General features: G+C 41.3%; 1 protein-coding gene across 5 annotated transcripts in view; it reads right to left on the reverse strand.

Annotated features, from left to right (window-relative positions):
* The window catches only part of LOC109032713 (uncharacterized), a 393,313-nt gene that overhangs the window by 21,574 nt on the left and 350,727 nt on the right, over positions 1-21,012 (reverse strand). For all 5 annotated transcript variants that reach the window (XR_011900192.1, XM_072302208.1, XM_072302210.1 and 2 more), the window contains 7 exons: positions 18,448-18,607; positions 17,497-17,646; positions 15,380-15,551; positions 12,110-12,250; positions 7,836-8,028; positions 6,782-6,953; positions 4,454-4,546 (listed from right to left, as the gene is read on the reverse strand). Coding sequence is in view for 4 of the 5 variants with exons in the window: in XM_072302208.1 (XP_072158309.1) it covers positions 4,454-4,546; positions 6,782-6,953; positions 7,836-8,028; positions 12,110-12,250; positions 15,380-15,551; positions 17,497-17,646; positions 18,448-18,607 (1,081 nt within the window). In the remaining variant the exon portion in view is untranslated. The remainder of the gene's footprint in view (positions 1-4,453; positions 4,547-6,781; positions 6,954-7,835; positions 8,029-12,109; positions 12,251-15,379; positions 15,552-17,496; positions 17,647-18,447; positions 18,608-21,012) is intronic.

Below are 21,012 nucleotides of genomic sequence, written 5' to 3' on the forward strand. Positions count from 1 at the left end.
AAAACCCGTTACATAAAATTTACCTTATCAATGATTTTCTTCAAAATCCCACAAATTGTAGAGAAGTAAAAAATCGTCGAAATTCCACGTGTTTTAAAGTCTCCGAAATATCTTCTTAGTCCCTTAAATATCCCCAGTATTGCAAAATCCTCGTAAACTTCTCTTATAAATACTTATCTCCCTTGATTGAAATTCTCTTTATGAACAGATAAAATGTGTCCGACGACGGTCAACTGAATTAAAATATTTAGATAATTTAACAGAAGAAAAAACCAACTAAAACAAAGTAACCGTGAGTTTGTGTTACCTCGTGTCCTACTTCTCACACTACCACACAATCTTGGTTGCTTTTTCTCTTTATGCAGTAAGAGACCGATGACTTCACAAGTGCTAAGAATGATAAACATTTTCCGTTATCATATGCTGAAAAATTGAAGGCGCCCTGGCTTTTCTAATGGCAACGTAATGATACAACTATTCGTGCTCGACGGATGTGCGTGTTGCGTACACGCTAAGTTGCAGGAGTTTTCTAGTTTCCTTGGTCGAGTTACATTAGCGACTTGTGCTGCTAAGGAAGAACGCCGTATGAACATTCGAAAGTTGCCGAATTTCCTTCGATAAAATGTTTATTTATGAGGAAAGTTATGAATATTTTTCCTTAAAATTGTCGGAATGTTTACATTAAATTACGAACGAAATCCTGTGAACAATTGGCGGAGAAATATCCACAGATTTTTCTGAAAATTAGTGATTTGTAGAAGGAAATTTGGCAACGCCTGATGGTTCATACGGCGTTCTTCCTTAGCACAGCAGTGTTGTGCAAAAGAGGTGTCCGTGTTGTATGTACATTCGTGTTTACCGTGACAAACTGGGGAATTCGGGTGATTTGTCGAGAGTTGCCAAAAAGTGCAACATTAGCAGAACAACAGAACAATGATTTATCAGTTCGATATTCGCGTTGGTAGTGCACAGTAGTCTTGAGGTAAAAAAAAATAAGACAAAAATTTCCCAAAACATTTTGCAAAGGTGAGTCTGTGGTACGTGTGGACTTAAAATCGCGAAAAATCAAAATCTTGGCTGATCCTAATTTCGGAATATCGCAATTTGAAATTTTCTTAGTAAATGCAAGTTTTCTACTGATTTTGATCCGCTTTATTATTTATTTGTCCATTGAATCGGTGTTGATCGGTTCTCGTTCTTATTTTTCGTTCGATTCATGTCGATCGAATACATACCCTCTCGTTACACGCAGACTACCTATCATACTCTTTTTTTTAATTGAACAATTTGCCTTCTACTGCGTCTGTAGCAATTGTTGTTACGAATATGTTGTGCGTTCTGATTTTAGATCATTACATACTTGACTCTCTGAAGGCGTTTTATGTGCGCAAGTAGCGCAATCTGTCGGAGAACGAACGAAGTACAGATGAGCGATTCATTCAATCTTACTTCTGTTGTTCTCCAACAGGGTGCTCTACTTACGCGCACATAAAACGCCTTCAGAGAGTCAAGTATGTAATGATCTAAAATCAGCACGCACAACATATTCGTAACAACAATTGCTACAGACGCAGTAGAAGGCAAATTGTTCAATTAAAAAAAACAGAGTATGGATATAACGAGAAGGCACGTATTCGATCGACATGCATCGAACGAAAAATAAGAACGTGAACCGATCAACACCGATTCAATAGACAAATAAATGAAAAAGCTGATCGAAATCAGTGGAAAACTTCCATTTACCGCGAACATTTCAAATTGCGACTCTTCGAAATTGGGATCAGCCAAGATTTTGATTTTTCGTAATTTAAAGTCCACGCGTGCCATAGACTCAACCCCTGCAAACTGTTTTTGGGTAAATTTTTTTCGAATTTTTTTTTGCTTCAAGACCACAGTGCGGGAAGAAAACCGCTGTTAAAGTAATTTATTATTTGCAATATTCAGGGTTTGAAAGTACCAGATTATAATGCAACTTCACATACCAAGTTGCAAAAATGTTAAATATTCTGCTTGCAGCTTATTTTTAAACAACAGGACGTTACTGTTACTCGTCAAAATTTCAAAATGCGAATTTCCGACCCAACTCGAAAAATAGCTATGGGCCGTCTAAAAATTGCGTTACGCACTTTTTCCGCATTTTTGACCCCCCCTCTCCCTCTTGTAACGTTTTTGTGACGTAGGTCTCTATCCTTTGACACGTAAAAACAAAATGGCGGAACGCTCTCCTCGGGACCCCCCCCCCCTTCTACCCCCTAAAGCGCCACGTAATTTAGGGGCCGGCCCCTTCGCTGAAAAGTATGGCAAGGTTCGCAACAAATGCAGCAAGAAATAACAATCAGAAGTTGGCAATGATCCCCTCTGATCCCTTAACACCATTTCTCTACAGTGTGATCCAAAAGTCTGCCACCACCCCTAAAACTCTGAGGTCCCTTTCCAGGGCGGTTTCCTTAAAGTTTTGGGGGGTCCCGAGAGTTTTTGCTTTTGATCTAAGAGCAATCACAACATTTCAAGTCTCTATCTCAATGTTTCAAAAGATATAGGGGTGACACCGGGTACTGGTTGTAAGAAACTTTTGGATCACCCTGAATTCGATGTTTTTCCACGTTGCCCAGTAAGCATACTTTTTTAATCAGAAGAAAAAGTATTTATATTGCCGGTGATACAGGAAAAGTGAAAAAAGTTTTACCTTTAACTTTTTCCACTTTTCCTGCATCATTGGCAATATATATACATTTTCTTCTAATTAACTAATGAGTGATGGGAAATGCAATTTCTCAATTATACTTTTTTGATAAAAGCACTCAACGCGTGATTAGGGGGCAGGTAAAATTTGCTCAGCTCTGACTCAACGGGCTAATAAACGGGTTGTTTGGTGGGTAAATACATTTGCTGGTGCGTTCGTGCGGAATTTTCGATAAGTGCACTTTGAAAGATCATGGAAAGACCGTACTTTCCTCTCAATATTTGACGACCCAACTGCAGCAAAGGTAATAACATGGCACGGTCACATTCCATCTGAGGAAAGAACTCATTAATCTCGCGCAAAAATCTCAAAGCGAAACACCAAGAGAGACATTTTCCATCAAAAATAAATTCTTAGAGTGAAGCGTCTCTTGAAGTAGAAAAAATCTCGCGACGCGCTTCGAAAAAGAGAATTTTATAAGCTGGCTTCTTAGCGTTCACTCCGTTTTTATGTTGACTTTGAAAGAATTGACCTCGCTGATTTCACACGCTCGTCTAGTGTGTGTAAACTAGAAGAAAATAGCTAAAGTGATATTACCGTGTCTCTCTCTTCTGTGTCATTAATAGGAAGTATTTATGCTAAAAGGAACTAGAAACGTATGGGAAAGATGGGGTGGAATAGTGCAAGTTGCATAAGAAACAATGTAAAAGTGGGCGTGATTCCTTTTGGCAAGATTGAAAAAAAGAGATATACCATTCAAGTAAAAGAACTAAGCGCCTAAATATGATTGCTAACTCATGAGCCGCGGGCACGTGATAAGAGCGTTTTGGACAGGGCTCATGAGTTAAAGTGCCCCACCACCGAGCTCCTCAGTCCACTATAGTCTTCGTCACTCATAGAGAGAAAAAGGAGGTGTTTGCATCTTGAGGTTTGTTTACCCTGTGACGTAGGTCGGTACAACCTGGCCAGCGAAATCCGGAATTCGAAATATGAATAACGGACCATAATGTCCGATTTTTTACTTAAATCAACTCATGATATAATTTCAAGCACTTTTTATAGAATGACTTTTTTCCATAAATTACACCATTTCCAAGAAAATCTATGATAAAAGTCGCTGTACCGACCTACGTCATCACAAAAATTCCAAGATGCCCGAAATGCAAACACCTTCTTCTTTTTCTCTATGTTTGTCACTGACGTCACTGGCGCTTTATAATTCCCATTCATTCTTACGGCCCTTAACTAGCGAGCATACTCCTTCTTTTCCACCCGCCTCTCTTTCCTTTTAGCATAAATACGTCCAGTTGGCTGAAGCGACAGCTCTTGAAACCGGAATTCGCGGCCTCGTAACCCAGAATGGACGGTACGTCATTTTGTTCCAGAACATCTTCTCATAATTATACAGAAAAATTCTCAGAATTTCAATTTGAAATTGAAATGAGTTGTTCACCTAGGTTTTAACATAATGTTTGATTTAACTTTTTGTCTGCGACACCTACACCAAAAAAATTAAACCTTCAAAATTTTCTAATTATATAATTCAAGTATTTTTAATACTTGCATGTTCACGCTTCTTCTATTTGTCAATTGAATTGTAATAAAACGTCACAGAAATTCAATTAATAGAAACTTTTTTTATCTAACTCCTGAAAGGGCTTAAATTGTTTTGTCACGCCTCGCAAATCATGATTCTACTCTGCAACGTTGGGATTTCATCGGGTATATTTTTCGTTGTATGGTGGTTTAAAAGGCAAGTCGAGAACATACCTGATGATTCTAATCGTGATGCTGTATTTACGGTGTCACCAAACAAACAATACCTCGGCATCGTTAGACCAACCACACCAGCGCAACATGGTCCTGTAAGATAAAAATATTGGATATAGGAGAAAATTTTCCGGTTAATAGTCGGTACCCTGGTAAAAATTAGCAGTAGAATCTGTGTTCCAAAATACCATAGACCTACAGCCGGCTGTAAGATTTCCAATAGCTTCTATAGGCGGCAACACAATTTCTTATAGCCTTTTATAGCCGATGGCGACTAAGCAACTAACAGCCAGCGGGGCGATTATTGAAATGATATCGACTCTATGTCGCCGCTTTGTCGTGTCGCGCCATCGACTAAGCATATGCTTAGTCGATGGCGCGACACGACAAAGCGGCGACATAGAGTCGATATCATTTCAATAATCGCCCCGCAGGCGATAAAGTGTATTATGCTAAACGTCACTAATTACAGATGCTAGGACTTAGTGAGTTTTTGGACTACCGCTCTCTTTTTGGGCCACAGTATCTTGATTTACTTTACGAGGGAAGCTTCGTACTTTTGAAGGATGCCTACCATTCCTAATATGTTGGAGCGCCTTCAATTTCGTATGATAGTGTGCAATACCTCTGGTGTGAAATAGTTGCTTCAAGCGCCGCGGTACGCTGCGGCGCGGCGCGCGGCGGGCGGGCAGCCAGCTCTGAACGCGCATTGGCGCCTGCAAACCTAACTGGGATACTTCACGCATGGCGCAATGCATGAAGTATCCTTGTTAGGTTTGTAGGCGCCGGTGCGCCGCCGCTCCGCTTTGTGTTAGGCTCTAATATTTAATCTCGCGGAGTCAGCGTTTTTCAACTCATGACTTTGAAATGTTTGCACACTCTGTATGGATTATTCTCATTTTAATTTATTGATGAAAAAAAATATGTAGTAAAGGAAAATATAATGTGCGTTTTGTAAATATTAAGGTGATTCCGTACAAACTTAAGGATTTACAAAGCACAAGAATTTCTACACAATTTCTTATAGCCTTTTATAGCCGATGGCGAAAAAGCAACAGCCAGGCGATAAAGTGTAAAGCCCGGTGATAGGAACTATAGCCCGGCTGCATAATTTTTTATCGCTTCGTATAGCCCGGCCGTATGATTTTCTCCGCATTCTACAGCCAGCTATATGATTTTCTGTAGCCTTCTTTGGCCGGCTATAAGAATTCCTATGGTATTTCGAAACGCAGCTCTTATCGCCAATTTTTACCAGGGTAGTTTTTACCCCTGATGGTAAGTATTAACTCTCTAAATGGGTCAGTTGCGCACAAAACGTACAGGTGTGTTAATAAAATTATCAGGAGTAAAATGGAACAAAGATCACGACCGACGGTCACATTAAGAAAGTCAAAAATGCACTCCTTAGTGTGCAATTTGCTTATTTTGGAAGAAGTTTTTTCAAATTTTCTGCATCTCATCCAGTCTCCAGTCACCATATCTGGAAACAAGCGACGGCAACTTTCGGCAACGATGTTAGTTTAGTTGCCTGTCCGATCTCAACCCGACGAATGTCACAGAGTTCACTGCACGCTCTCCTGAGTGTGCATATTTCTGCCATGTTTATAAGGATGGAAAAGTGTCCCTTCACATTATGGGCAACATAATCAGCACTCTTATTTTGTTCTTTTATTTTTGAATCTTATGATTTTCTATATTCATTCACAAATGGCTTGTAAATTGCCGGCGATTGCTATTGGAGATGTTGCATGTGTGAGGGATTTGCGATCTGACTGTTGTTTCTTATGTAAAAGTTCGCGAGAAACACGATGTGGCCACTGGTTTTCTCTGAAATCATCTCCCAAGCTCAAAAAAAGCTCTCAAAACGAGGCAAAAATGGAGGGGATATCACGCCCTACCCTGAGAGTCCACCTCTACATCAAAACAAACTCTCCATGCAAAGATAGGGAGCAAATTCATTGACAGGGCTGCCACTTCATTTGGGGACTCCGAGACTGAAAAACACGGCAACCCTGCTAACGTGTTTGCTCCCTATCTTTGCATAGAGAGTTTGTCTTGATGTAGAGGTGGACTCTCAAGACAGCGTGGGATATCCCCTCCATTTTGGCCTCAACTTGAGAGCTTTTTTGAGCTTGGGAGATGATTTCAGAGAAAACCAGTGGCACCATCTTGTTTCTCGCGAACTTTTACATAAGAATTAATAGTCAAATCGCAAATTCCTCACACGCATGCAACATCTCTATTGCCTGATATACCCCACCTTCATCCATTATACAATGCAATAAATTTATGAGCTCTTAAAATATTTTAATCGACTTTCAATCCTACCTGTGTGGAGTCCTATCCGTAGTCTGAGAGGTGTGAATGGCAGATGCCTGATTTTGAATTTCCCGCTCTGATGGAGGAGATGGAGAGCCATGGTGGCGATCTGGTCCGCGTGGTCCGGAATCCGCACGGGCAAACCACCCACAACCATGTAAGCATCACCGATTGTCTCCACCTGAAGAATTAAAAACATTTCGACATTATTTCACTATATTCATCACTTTTCCATTTTCCTACTACTATTTGGACCGCGTTAAACAGAAAGGAACCAAGCCACATCAGCTATTGCCAAATTTAACAGGGGAATTTGATTGTTTACGAGAGAACGCTTGTGCGGATTCCTTTGAAAATTTCAAGGAATTTGCTTTGTATTATGGAGAAAATTCATAGAAATTTGCACAAAAATCCGCACAACCGTTTTCATGTAAAAAATTAAATTGCCCGATTAAATTTGGCAATAGCTGATGTGGCTTGGTTCCTTTCTGTTTAACGCGGTTCATTTAGACATTATTTCACTGTATTCATCATTTTTCTATTTTCCTACTACTATTTCTGACTCATCCATCGAGAACCTATGCGCATAGGAAAGCTTATTGCATATACGTCGTTTCCGAAAAGAACCCGAAACAGCAGTTCCTAATTCGACCGCGTTGAGGAGAAAGGAACCAAGCCGCATCAGCTGTTGCAAAATTTAATGGGACAATTAAGTTCTTACATGAAAACCATTGTTGCCAGATTGTGTTGAAAATGAAATTTTTTTTTAACAATTTAACTTTTAGCAGGACTGTGAAGGCAATTTTCTGCCCAGACTCATGCCAGTTTTCGCGTAGGATCAGAAGGAAAATCGTGCAGGAAAATTTTCGGTCAGATATGTCAAATAGTTCTGAACGAACGAAACGATATTTGAATAGAAATGTGGCGACGCTGGAATGCAGTTACGTGCTTCCATCTGGAATGCGAGAATTTTGGCGAGGAAAGTCGGAAAAATGCCCCGGGTCGGTCACAAAGTCACCTTAAAGTACTCACGAGAATGATATCAGTTTACGGGTCTACTCACTTTGTAGACATTGTATGCGTTTATTGTCGCGTCGAAGCAGGTGTAGAGGTCGTTGAGGAGATCCACGACTTCAAAGGGGGTCGAGTACGCACTTATCGTCGTGAACCCGACGATATCCGAGAAGTAGATCGTCACTTCTTTGAAGTCCTCCGGATCCACCGGCATTCCTAGCTTCAGCTTTTCCGCTACCGTGCTAAGTGGAAAAATTCGAGCGATTAGAAAAAAAACGCATCGTAAAATGTTGATGGAAAAAACTTGCAATTCATGACTTACAAAAAGATGTAGGTTTCCTTACAAATTAGATGAGGGATGAAAATGTAAGAAAAAAGTACTCCGAAGTGGTCTCTTAGAGAAGATGCTGACAAGTGGATCGCATTTAACAAAGAGGAACCAGCACGATTACAGTGTTGTAGATGTTGCTCCTTCATAATTATCTGAAAAATCTCCTAGAATAGCAAATAGTTTTCTTTTCCCACCTAAAAATGTTTAATGTTAAAGAAAGATAATTGTGTACATATTTGAATACAGTACATGTATTAAGTTAAGTATTTTTAAAAGGAAAGAAGAAGTTACACGATTTTGAAAACATTGTAATCGCGCTGGCTCCTTTTTGTTAAATGCGATCCAAGTTGTGTTTTGATTTGTTTTTCTTTTATTTAAAAAAAGGAAAAAAGAAAGAAAAAAGAGAAAAAAACCTAAGATATTCCAAGGTAAGAAGTTTTGAGAATCGCTTGACAGAGGTTATATTAACCAGGGGTAGACTGGCCCGAAGGGCTAGCGTGCAATTGTTCCCTAAACTATTTACTTAATAACCTCGTAGAGGCCAATTTTCAGAAATTTATGTGGCCCCATCCATATATATATAAAGTCGCTTTATAACGCACTCTGGCGTTCTACGACACCCAAGCGCCACATATGCCTGTCTTCCCAGAGGTTATCGGGCAACTGACACCGCAACATCTCTTTGTCAACGCCCTGCCGCCAACCCTTTACGGGACGTCCCCGTCGCCTCTTCCCAGGTGGTACCCAATCCAAAACTTGTTTGGGCAACCTCTCCTCCGACATTCTTTGCACATGTCCATACCAGCATAACTGCCTGGACATGACGTCGTGCACGATATCTTTCTCAACCTTCATCACCTGGCGAATTCTCTCATTACGGACACGGTCCCGTCTCGAAATGCCGGCAGATCGCCGCCAAAAATCCATTTCAGTTGCCCTCAACATTTCTTGCGTTCTTTTCGTCAAAGGCCACACTTCACTACCATAGAGCACGATACTTTTAACGATGGCGTCATATATCCGGTGCTTGTTTGCCTTTGAGATGCTCTGATCCCAGAGCACCCCGTTCAGCATCGCGATGGCTCTCCTGCCCTGGATGATCCTGTCCTTAATTGCTCTATCCATCCTTCCATCCTGATCGAGCCAAACACCGAGATACTTATACTCGTCACACTCTTCGATGCGCCGTCCATCCTCAAGCTCTATGCTTTGCCGTTGATGCGCTGCTCCCACGACCAGCTTCTCTGTCTTGGACACACTAACGTCCATGCCCCATTTCCGATATTCTTCGACCAACTTCCGCGTCATGTAATCTGCATCTTCCTCATCTTGAGCTACAACGATCTGGTCATCGGCAAAGCATAGAGTATAAAGGGTCTGCCCATCAAGGAGTGGAACGCCCATTCCTGCAACCTTCTTTTTCCATTCCTCTAAAACGTGCTCTAGGTATACCTTAAATAGTGTTGGTGACAAACAACAGCCTTGTTTTAGCCCTTTTGTGACGAAAAAACCTCCGGACAACTCTCCACGACATTTAATTTTTGCTATCGTCCCGTTATAAAATGATTTAATTGCCCCCACAAGTCCTTTGCTAAAACCCCTTTTTTCCAAGGCTTCCCAAAGCTTCACTAACGGCACGCTGTCATAAGCTTTCTGAAGATCCACAAACACCAAGTGCAGCTCCTGGCTGACCGCCCTTTTCTTCTCGATGACCTGGGTAATGGTGAACAAATGGTCGACGGTAGACCTACCGGCTCTAAAACCAGCCTGTTCTTCGGCTTCCTGGCCGCTCCAAACCTCTTCGACCTTTGCCTTGAGAATTTTACCGTAGACCTTGCTCAAGGTTCCTGTGACCGATATACCTCTGTAGTTGTCGCAATCTTGCTTACTACCTTTCTTATGACTGGGAGTAATCCAAGATTCCTTCCAATCCTTTGGTATTTCGGAACCATGCAAACAGTCTTGCATAAGTTTCCTCAGATGTTCAAATAGTTTACCGGTACCACATTTTATCAACTCCGCCGGTATACCCCCAGGTCCAGGAGCTCTGCGAGTTTTCAACTCCCTCACAGCCTTCACTACATCTTGGAGCTGGATCTCCACGTTGGAATCTTCTTTAGTGCTTATGACTCCGCCTTGAAACTCGGGTCGCCTCTCCGTTAATAAATCTTTAAAATAGTCCTCCATCTTGTCAATTGGTATCGGAGATATGATGTCGCGCATTTTATTCCGTCGCAACCCTTTGATCACTTTCCAGCCTTCCGTACTTTTCCGGCCTCCAAGGTAGGTATTTATCTTCATGCAGCTTTCTTCCCAAGCCTCATTTTTCTTCCGAGTGATTACCCGACGGACTCTTGCTTGAGCCTGTCTGTACATGATTTTATCATCCAACTTTTGGGAAGAGAGAAACTGATGATACCTATTCCTTTTCACATTTATTTCCTCCTCTACCTCCGCATCCCACCAGTACGGTTTTCTGTTATCATTTTTTTGATCAGAAACCCCCAGGGCCTCCGCTGCCGCCGAGTGAACGCAATTCTTAATGAATTCATACCGCTCTTCCGTACTGCCATCGCATGCATCTCCTAACTTTTCATCCAGGCGCTTTGCGTACAGAGCCTTGACACTCGGGTGCTTTAGGCTATCGATGTTGTACTGAACTTGATGTATGCGTTGTCGCTCCGGTTGTTGATTGTCGCCTTGATCGTTCTGCGACACACGAGCGGGAAAGGCTACATCCGCTCTGAGGAAATAGTGGTCACTACCGCAGGAGAGTCCTCTACATACCCTCACCTGCTGGATCTTCAGGTTTGTTACCTGTTTAACGAGCACGTAGTCAATGATGGATCTTAAGCCGCGGGTAGGTTGGACCCAAGTATATTTGTGAATATCCTTGTGTTGGTAGAACCCGTTCAATACTTTTAATTCCCTCTGCTCGCAAACGTCGATAATGCGGCTTCCGTTGTCGTTCACTGTAACTTCACCGAACGGGCCAACGATTTTACTGTTAACCCGGGATCCCGTTCTTCCATTTAGATCTCCCAACACAAGGACTTCTCTCCCAGGTCCTACCTTCACTACCTCCTCGTCCAGTTCTTCAAAAAACTGATTCTTAAGTGCGATGGTAGCATCATCATTGACCCCGTATACCCCCAAAACAGTGACTCTGTGACCGTGCATAGTTAGGTTCATCTTAATCATGCGAGCGTTGATGGCTTCCCAGTTCTTAATATTTTTTCGAAATTTTTTGCGGATCAGAATTGCGACACCCTGCTGTGCACGCTGATGTTTTGGCACTCCACTGTAGAATAAATCATAGTCCCCAAGGCTCTCTGATCCGTGGCCTTTTTTCTTCGTTTCCGTTATTACCGCCACGTCGATCCCGTTGTTCTTTATCTCCGATACCACTTCCGTCAGTTTCTTGGAAATGCCTTGCACATTCCAAGTACCAAAAGCGAGGGTCGTTTTCCGTAATCTAAGTCGAAGAGTCCGTTTGTTTCCATGGTTACCGAGGCATATGTTATTGGGTTTTTTGACATTGTACATTTTTTCCGAGGATCGGGGAGTCAGCCCGATGCCCCAACCCCCAACCTGGAGGACCAGGGTTTGATTTCGGAGTTACCTCTCCTAGACAGGTTGCTTTCACTACAGCTAAGAGCCCTGTCTACCCACCCCCTTTGAGGCAGGGGCTACCAGCTGGGGTCCGCAGGATTGCTAAACCTGTGACAGTACAGTCCCCCATCCGGCCCCATCCATAACTTTTTAAAAAATCTCGCAGAGCGTCTTACTGCCTCTTTCGAACCTTTCTCCTTCTTTATTCCAAGGATAGGGGGGAGGGGTGGTGTTATCTCTTTTGACGGGGCCCGCCCCCTAGGAAAAATGAAGCCAGTCCACCCTTGATATTAAAATTGCGATTTCGAAAAAAAAATTCCATTGAAAGATTCGGCCTAGAGAGGAGCAAAAAGGGACTAAAGACTGTCGACTTTGCGTACCTTGGTAACATTCTGTTTAAGAGTTGCTCGGTTTTTTTCTTCTCCATGTCTAATTGCTCCGTCCGATCACGAATCAAGTCCTCCAAATTGTTCGAGTACTTCTCCAACATTTGGAACATCGTGTCAACGAAGTTCGCTTTCCTGATGATGAAGAGAAATCAATTGAAAATTCCGATTTTAAAAACTTGACGAAACAGTTTTCCATGATATGGTCAAAGGATATGAGGATTTTAGTAGTTTACGTCCACGCGTTTTTTCGGCAGGGGAGTTTTGGTCCACCTACCAATCGAGACCATAAGTTAATTGGTCCACATGTAAAATACGAAAAGCTCACATGCAAATTGCTCACGACGTTTTTGGATGAAAATGTATAATGTCTTGGAAGGATGAATGATTAAACAATGAAAATGAAACCAAAAAACAGCGAACTGATTAAATCAACTAAAAGCATGAGGGATTACTTATGTTTTTTTTCTTTGTTTGGTCCAACGGTGAAAAATATGTAATTGAGATTTTTGGTAAAGAAGGGGGAGCGTCAATTGGACTACATTATGCAATTTGGAACTATAAATTCTAGCCCGGTTAAAACAACGTATGTGCCATTAGTTTCCCAATGCGCATAAGTGTTTTTCCAGAAAAGCCAGAATTTAAAGTTCCAAATTGCAAAATGCAGTCCAATTCCATGAGGAAAAATTCACTGATACTCTCTACACTTCTTTGGTGCAACTGGATTCAATTATCTTTCAAGAAAATATCATCTTGTTGCACCTGAATCGGATAAACCTTTTGATTTGCCTCAGTTAACTTAAAGGCTCTTAGATTTTTCTTGTGTACCTACGATGATTCGGCGCCGGCGCCTGCTTCGAGCTACTATTTCACCACGGAGGCATTGCACAGTATCATAAGAGATTGAAGGCAACCCAAAGTATCATGTTTGATGGCATCTTTCAAAAGCACGAAGTTCCCTCGCAAATTAAAACTAGTGACGACGGCAAAGAGAGAGCGGTAGTCGGAAAACGTGCTAAGTTCTTGTATCTGTATACAATAACGTTTAGTATGATTTTTGAACTTCTTTAGAGGAAAAAGTGACTTGATTCAAGCAGAAATACGCTCAAATTTACCGCCGAGAAGATTTCTACTTGAATCAATAAAGAAAATAATGCTTCTTTAAAGAAGAAAAAATGCTCATATAAAGAGAAAAGTCACTTACAACAAGCAAAAACCCGCTTTCATTCAGCGATTTTATTCTTGACTCAAAATAAAATCTTCATGGCGGCATCCTCAAGAATGTTTCTACCTAAATCAAGTCACTTCTTCCTCTGATGAAATTCAAAAATTATTCTAAACGTTATTAAATACGGATGCTGGGACTTTGGGAGTTTTTGGACTACCGCTCTCTTTTTGTGCCGGTCGTAGTATCTTGATTCATTTTGCGAGGAAAGCTCCGTGCTCTTAAAGGATGCCTGTCATTCTTGATATGTTGGAGCGTCTTCAATTTCTTATAATACTGTGCAACACCTCTGTTGTGAAATAGCTACTTGAGGCGTAGTGGCACGCCGCGGCGCGGCGGCCAGCCGGCCAGCGCATTGGCGCCTACAAACCTAAGGGGATACTTCACGCATTGCGCAATGCTTGAAGTATCCCCTTAGGTTTGTAGGCGTCAGTGTGCTTTCCGCGCTGGCAGCACGCGCGCCGCTGCTCGGCTCTGTGTTAGGCTCTTATATTTAAACTCGCGGAGTCAGCGTTTTTCAACTCATGATTTTGAAATGTTTACACACTCTGTATGGATTATTCTCATTTGAATTGATAGAAAAAATGTATGTATTAAAGGAAGATATAATGTGTATTTTCTAAATATTGAGGTGGTTCCGTTCTTTAATTATTTTTAAAGCACTTCCATTTTCTTTTATATGTTGTGGTTGTACTGTGTTACACCGTGGTGTACGCGCAACGAAACGCTCGAAATTGGACGTGTTTGACTCTGAAAAATCTTTGTGCAAATGGGTTGAAACCAAAGATTGCGTGATTTTTGGTTTTTTTTCCTCTGTTATTCATTTTTGTATAGTTTCTTCCATCATAATTAGAGCTCATTAAGATTAATATCGATGCCATCGCTTGGAAATGATTTTACAAACATTTGCCACGTTTTTACAATTGTAAATGTTTTTTAAATGTAGTAATATTTTCATTTAAAGAAAAGGTGTGTACAAGGTTGATTTTTCATCGAAAATTTTAAGGATCGAAATAAAACCGAATGTTCACCAATGACAATTGGAAAGGATGAATCAAAAAACGAAAATAATCGTTTAGAAAATGAGTCACCAGACAACACCTCCTTCTCTCTCAATTTTCTCATTTCGATATTGTCAAAATAATTTTGCACACGGACTAAAATAGAAGGCTCGGACCAAGTCACTGTTGCTTATTTTACGCGTGGACGTAAAATACTGGACAAAATAGGTTCGCGGACAAAAATCGTTGAAGGAATGTGCTGAAACCGAAGCGTCGGACCGGAAAATTTTATTGAAAGGAACATCTGTTCTTTGTCAAATTGGCACTAATTATTCGAAAATAATTTGTAATCGTCTGGATGTTTAAAAATCGACCGATTTTATTTCAATTACATAAAAAGGGTATTTTTCATTTTCATGTTAGGCTAGTATTAGGCAAGACAGCCGTATGTGCTATCTTTTGCGTGCTTTCGTGGTTGCATTCGGGACACACAACAAACACATTGGAATTGGCAGAAGAGGGCGGCACTTTACCTGAAAGCACTATTTTCATCGACTCTCTGGAGGAATGAGATTAGATGAATTCTGAAGGAAACTCGGTTTCTAAAATTTGACTATTATTGCTTTGTTCGCTATGGATTCGTTTTCTGGAGGCATCAGGTCAACTTTCGTTGAGAGTTTGACGATCGTTCTTGAAAACTTGCTGACTGCTCGCTAATTACCCGATGACTGTCACCTGCCAACGCAATCGCCCAGTACCTTTCAAAGTGCTGGGCAAGGCCGCTGAGCGTTGAGATAACCTCAATGTCTTCTTCTTCTTCTTCTTCTGTTGGTTTACTGGCTTATATTCCAGATGTGGAACCTACAGCCATCTGTTCCTCAATACCTATAACCTCAATGTCTATTTGAGCCACCATGATAGTCACATGACGAAAGTTTGTCATCGGGTAATCCATGAAAAATCAGCATAGTTTTTCTCTGATGCCTTCAGAGAACGCATCTTGTCAAGGCAAAATAGTGCGTGAGCATAAGTACGAACCTTCCGTCATTTAGCGTTTTGAAGAGGTCGTAGATGCTGTTAAAATCTGGTCGTTTGTCCGGTTGCTCGGCCCAACATTGTCTCATGATATTTATTGCTTCTGGAGGGGCCGCCCCTTTGCTCACCGACGGTCGAATTAAGGGCGGTGGTCGTTTCACCTTCTCGATTATATCTGAAACAAAACGAGGGTTCGATCAACTTCCTGCGGAGAATGATGTGTCCAGCGAATGAACTCAACATTTTGTGGAACAAGAAATAAAGTCTCGCTTAACTTTCGTCGGACGACAAAAATCATTTCCTCATGAGAATTCAAAAGTTAACATGAGAACACTCCCAATACCAATATCGAAACGATGACCAAAAGGCGACAACACGTATCTCCAATTGCGGTATTTCAATGTCTTCACCCCTGGTTTATTTTCGAAGAGGAACGAGTCATCTATGTAGTTTGAAATTTTTACAGAATATTGCACTAACCAGGGTGTCTACTAAAACAGGCTGATCAAAAATAAGTACTTTTACAGTACTTTTTCAGTACCTTATCAAGAAATTCAGTACCTCCGCCAACAGAAAAATTCCGTACTTTTTCAGTACCTTCATTTGACGAAATTCGAAAAATTTCAAAAATGTGTAATTGCTACAAAAATGACATCAAATTAAAAAGAATTCCAGACCTTTTTGCGGAATTTCCGTACTTTTTCAGTACTTCCGGACCGCCCTTAAAAATTCGGTACTATTTCCGGACTTTCGTAAATTCCGGACTTGTAGACACCCTGACTAACAGAGAAGAAAAATTAAGTTTTCATACGTTGACTACTTTGTCCAGGAAGAAATAAAGTATGACCGGAGGTTTACAACGTCGAAAACGGAGATACGTGGTATCGCATCGATGACTCTTCAATTTTTTTTCTTTCTTTTTTTTTGGCTTGCATAAGTTGCTGTAGAGACCTACTGAACCAACTTTTATAGTTTTCGCGAGTATCGGGTACTGGCAGATGATTACTATTAGACGCGACAGCTTTCTTAAAATTTTGGAAATACGATTCAGATTATCTTAATTTACGGGCTAAACTGATACCATTACTTGCCATAGAGTACATAGAATCGTAAAATAAGTGGGAGATCTGGCGTCAATTTTAAGCATTTTCTAGGTCCCGAATTCCGAGACTCCTGTGTGACACCAGGTCACTTTTTCGATACATGATCGATTGTCTTCGATACACGGTACCCGGCCATCCGATGTAAACTAAGGAGATAAGAATTAAATGGAATCACCACGTACTCCACACCGCCATTTTGGATCGAACATATATGGAAGAAATGACCAAAGCTCGGCACACACCGGGCTCGGAACTAGTCGAGCACAACATGGCGCCAGCTCTCCCATTTAAATTAAGACTCTATGTTACTAATCCGTTTGTTAAGTGACAGACTATTAAATAGACGTATTTCTATCAAACGGAACTAAGCGCCAATTTGAGTTCCTTTTGAGGAATTTAGAATGCCGGATAGCGCGTTCTGTCAAACGGAACTAAGCGCCATGGAAAAGCACTGCGAGTACAGGACGGAATGAGCCCGACGCCCGGTTCCGCCGCCCGGTTCCGCCGCCGCCAATCCAAGCCCCCCTCTACCCTCCTCCCCCCATGGCTCTTAGTTCCGTTTGACAGAAATACGTCCAAATAGGTCAGACTGTGATAACCACTTATCTTCTCCATACCGAATCCATTCCAATTTTTTTCTCGTGCAGTTTCCTTAATATGTATAACGCCATCTACGGATCCAGGTGTTCCTTTAAACATTTCGACGGTGTAAGTCGGCAATCACATAACTCGATTTGCAACGTCGCAGACTTCCTATCATACTTTATTTTTTAAACGGAAAACTACTCAACGGCTATTCTTTAAAACTGCAGTTATTTTTCTTCTCTAAGCGAAGAAAATTCTGCAAAATTATCAAGGAATCATGTCAATTTGTTTTCCTCTAAAAAAATAACTTAGAGGCGGAGATTTTCAAACACCGCAAACGAGTTATGTGATTGCCGACTTACACCGTCGATTTTAGAATCATCTCGTTGAAAAAAAAAATTAAAAAAAGTTGATAAATATATGGTATAATACCTTCTGGTGTAAGTGACAGCATGCAGAAAGGTTCTCCCCGAACGACGACCTCCTGCATGATGATTGCAAAACTATAAACGTCCCCGGACTGAGACCCCCGCTTTCCAAGCACTGGGTTTCGTAACAGCTCGGGGGCTGTCCACAACAATTCTGAAATTGGAATAACCAAAAATGAAGACTTAAACTAGAAAATATTGCTCTAAAATCAACTTCGTCTAAATAGCGCATGCAACAGGTACTCCTTGAGTTAGGTTGATTAACAATCAATGACAATTTTCAAGAATTTTTTTTCCAAGAATTAATTACGATTTTCTTAATTGCGAATTTGAATAACTTATTGCTTATTTTGATTATAACGAGAAAAAGGTAGTACATCCACAAGAACAGGCTGATCAAAAATTGAAACACTCGACTGCATAAGCGTGTTCTATAGGTCAAAACAAGCCTTTTTTCGTTTATAAATTTTTCGCAAAAATGTTTTTTAAGAAGGCTAGAAATTCTTTAATCCATATGGACGTATTTCTGTCAAACGGAACTATGTGCATTAAGACATGAGCCCTGAGACCGATAAGAATATATGCATAACAGGGCTCGCGTCATAATGCACATAGTTCCGTTTGGCAGAAATACGTCCATATTAATTTTCATGAGGTACGGAATACTACCGTTCTTGAAATTTAGGAAAAACCATACTTTTCCCAGAACTTTTGGAGGGCTGTAGTCCCCTTAAAACTCTTTTGAGAAGAATTTCTTAAGAGAAAAAAGTCTTTTTTGGACCCTATGACGCACGCTTCTGCAGTCTGGCGGCTTAACTTTGAATCAACCTGTGTGTGTAATAGTTGTTCAGATTTTTATTTTTCATCCACTGCGATCAGAAAAATCCCCCCACCTATTTGAATTTTTGGATCGTTTTATCTATTTGACATGATAATTCTTGAATTCATATTTTACCTCTGGCGCTTTTTTCGGGTGGTGTTATGTTCTGCGCTTCGTACAAGGTGGTCATCGAGTAGTCGGTTATCTTGAGCACCCACCTCGCATCGATGACGCAGTTTCGTGACGTCAGAGAACCGTGGACCCGGTGCGGACAAGAATGCAGGTATCGCATTCCCTGCAACAACGATATCCAATATTAATTTTAATTATTCAAAAATTTCACTACTCTTTCAAAACCAATAAATTGTGCTAGAGACATGATCGGAGAGTGGATTCGATCGACATGAATCAATCGACGTGTCTATCAACACCGATTCCATCCACCAATTATTAAAAAACAGTGTCGAATTGGTCAAAATGAATCGATCGAGGTGATTCGGTTGAAAACCTTTGAATTGATCGACAAAATCCGTGAGTCGATCGAAAAACCCGTGAATCGATCGAAAAACCCGTGAATCGATCGACAAAATCCGTGAATCGAACAGGGCTGGATGATGGGGGTGGCCACATGGGCCGCGGCCCATGGCGGGAAAATTAGGGGGCGGCAAATTTTGCAATTTTTTTAAATGCAGGTACAAAAAAATCGGATTCGGAAAAAAATTACAAACAAGAAACGGTGAAAAAATCTCTCATTTCTTGAGAGTTCATTAATTTCTAATTTTGTCGTATTTCGGTGATACATAAGACTGCGCACCTTTAATTTGTTGAGTTAAGAGAGAAACCAAACACGTAATTTGGCCTGGAGCGGCGCGGCGTAAAGAGAAATGATGACGAGGACTTGAGATGAAAAGGAGAAGCCCTCGACGCGGCGGTCGGCATGTAACACATATTAGCGCCTACGAGACTGCATGAATACTTCACGCATTGCGTCAAACACAGTACGGTCAACAGCGGTCGGCGCGGCGTGAAACACACAGTGCCTACAAGACTATATGAATACTTCACGCATTACGCCAAACACAGTGTGGTCAGCGCGGCACGGCGGCGGAGGTTAAAATTATTAAACCACATTTATGTTTGTTCTTTCTTAATTTTTTAGTTCATTTCCTACAAATGAAAGGCCTTGTCCCCACGGAGATAGGTTTACGGAACTGAACTTTCGCGCGAAGGTCCGTGAACTTTTGCTAGTAGTGTTGACAGGGCTTACGCAAAAAATGTGTCCAACACGAGTGAACGTGTCCTATGAACCCTTCTCCCTCCGGCACGTTTACTTGAGGGTTTTTATTGATGTTTCAAAATGAATGAAAAGAGGGCGGCAAGTAGGGGAATCCGGCCATGGAATCGAATGACAAACCCGTAGAACGATCGAATCGGCTTCGATAGAATCACGTCGATCGGTTCGCTGTTTTATTTTTTGATCGATTCATATCGATCGATTCGACACTGGATTTTCAATCATTTGGCGATCCAATGGAGATGTTGCATGTGTAAGGAATTTGCGATTTGACTGTTGATTCTTATGTAAAAGTTCGCGAGAAACACGATGGTGCCACTGGTTTTCTCTGAAATCAACTCCCAAGCTCAAAAAAAGCTCTCAAGTTGAGGCCAAAATGGAGGGGATATCCCACCCTACCCTGAGAGTCCACCTCTACATCAAGGCAAACTCTCCATGCAAAGATAGGGAGCAAATACATTAGCAGGGTTGCCACTTCATTTAGGGACTCTAACACTGAAAACATGGTAACCCTGCTAATATATTTGCTCCCTATCTTTGCATGGAAAGTCCGCCTTGATGTAGACGTGGACTCTCAGTGTAAGGTGGGATATCCCCTCCATTTTGCCTTCAACTTGAGAGCTTTTTTTGAGCTTGGGAGTTGATTTCAGAGAAAACCAGTGGCACCATCGTGTTTCTCGCGAACTTTTACATAAGAATCAACAGTCGAATCGCAAATTCCTCACACATGCAATATCTCCATTGGTGTCGATCTGTTCATGTCAATCGATTCGCGTCGTTTTTATTTTTCGATCGATTCATGTCGATTTTATTGTTTCGTATAGGGAGGAAAAAACACAGTTATTTTACGGTTACTACGGTAGTAACGTCACGCGGGATTCCACGGTAGAAGAACCGTAGATTTTGATAATAGTAATGATGAGCCACGGTGATGTTACTGCGTTCACCGTCATATTACTGTGCGCACAAAAATTCCGCCGTCGGCATGGTTACGCTACTATGCTCATTAAAAATCTTACCGAAATTGACGGTTTTACTACCGTGCGGAATCCCGCGTGACATAACGGCAGAATATCTTTTCCGTACAAAGTGCATTTGTGGTAATTTTTCCGAATATCGCTGCCGCACAAAATCATTTCGCACACATCAGATCTCAAATATCTGGCAACATCAACAGGGCATGCAGTTAGTTTCCCACAATCACTTCATCAATCAGTGGAGCGGCTGTTCGCGGGCAATGTAGCATGATTTTAATTGAGTTATCCGTGTCAATTTTAACGAATATGACGTCCCTGGTAAAAATTGGCAGTAGAATCTGTATTCCAAAATACCATAGACCTACAGCCGGCTGTAAGATTTCCAATAGCTTCTATAGCCGGCAACACAATTTCTTATAGCCTTTTATA

Source organism: Bemisia tabaci, chromosome 7 (assembly GCF_918797505.1).
Source record: "Bemisia tabaci chromosome 7, PGI_BMITA_v3".
Lineage (NCBI taxonomy): Eukaryota > Metazoa > Arthropoda > Insecta > Hemiptera > Aleyrodidae > Bemisia > Bemisia tabaci.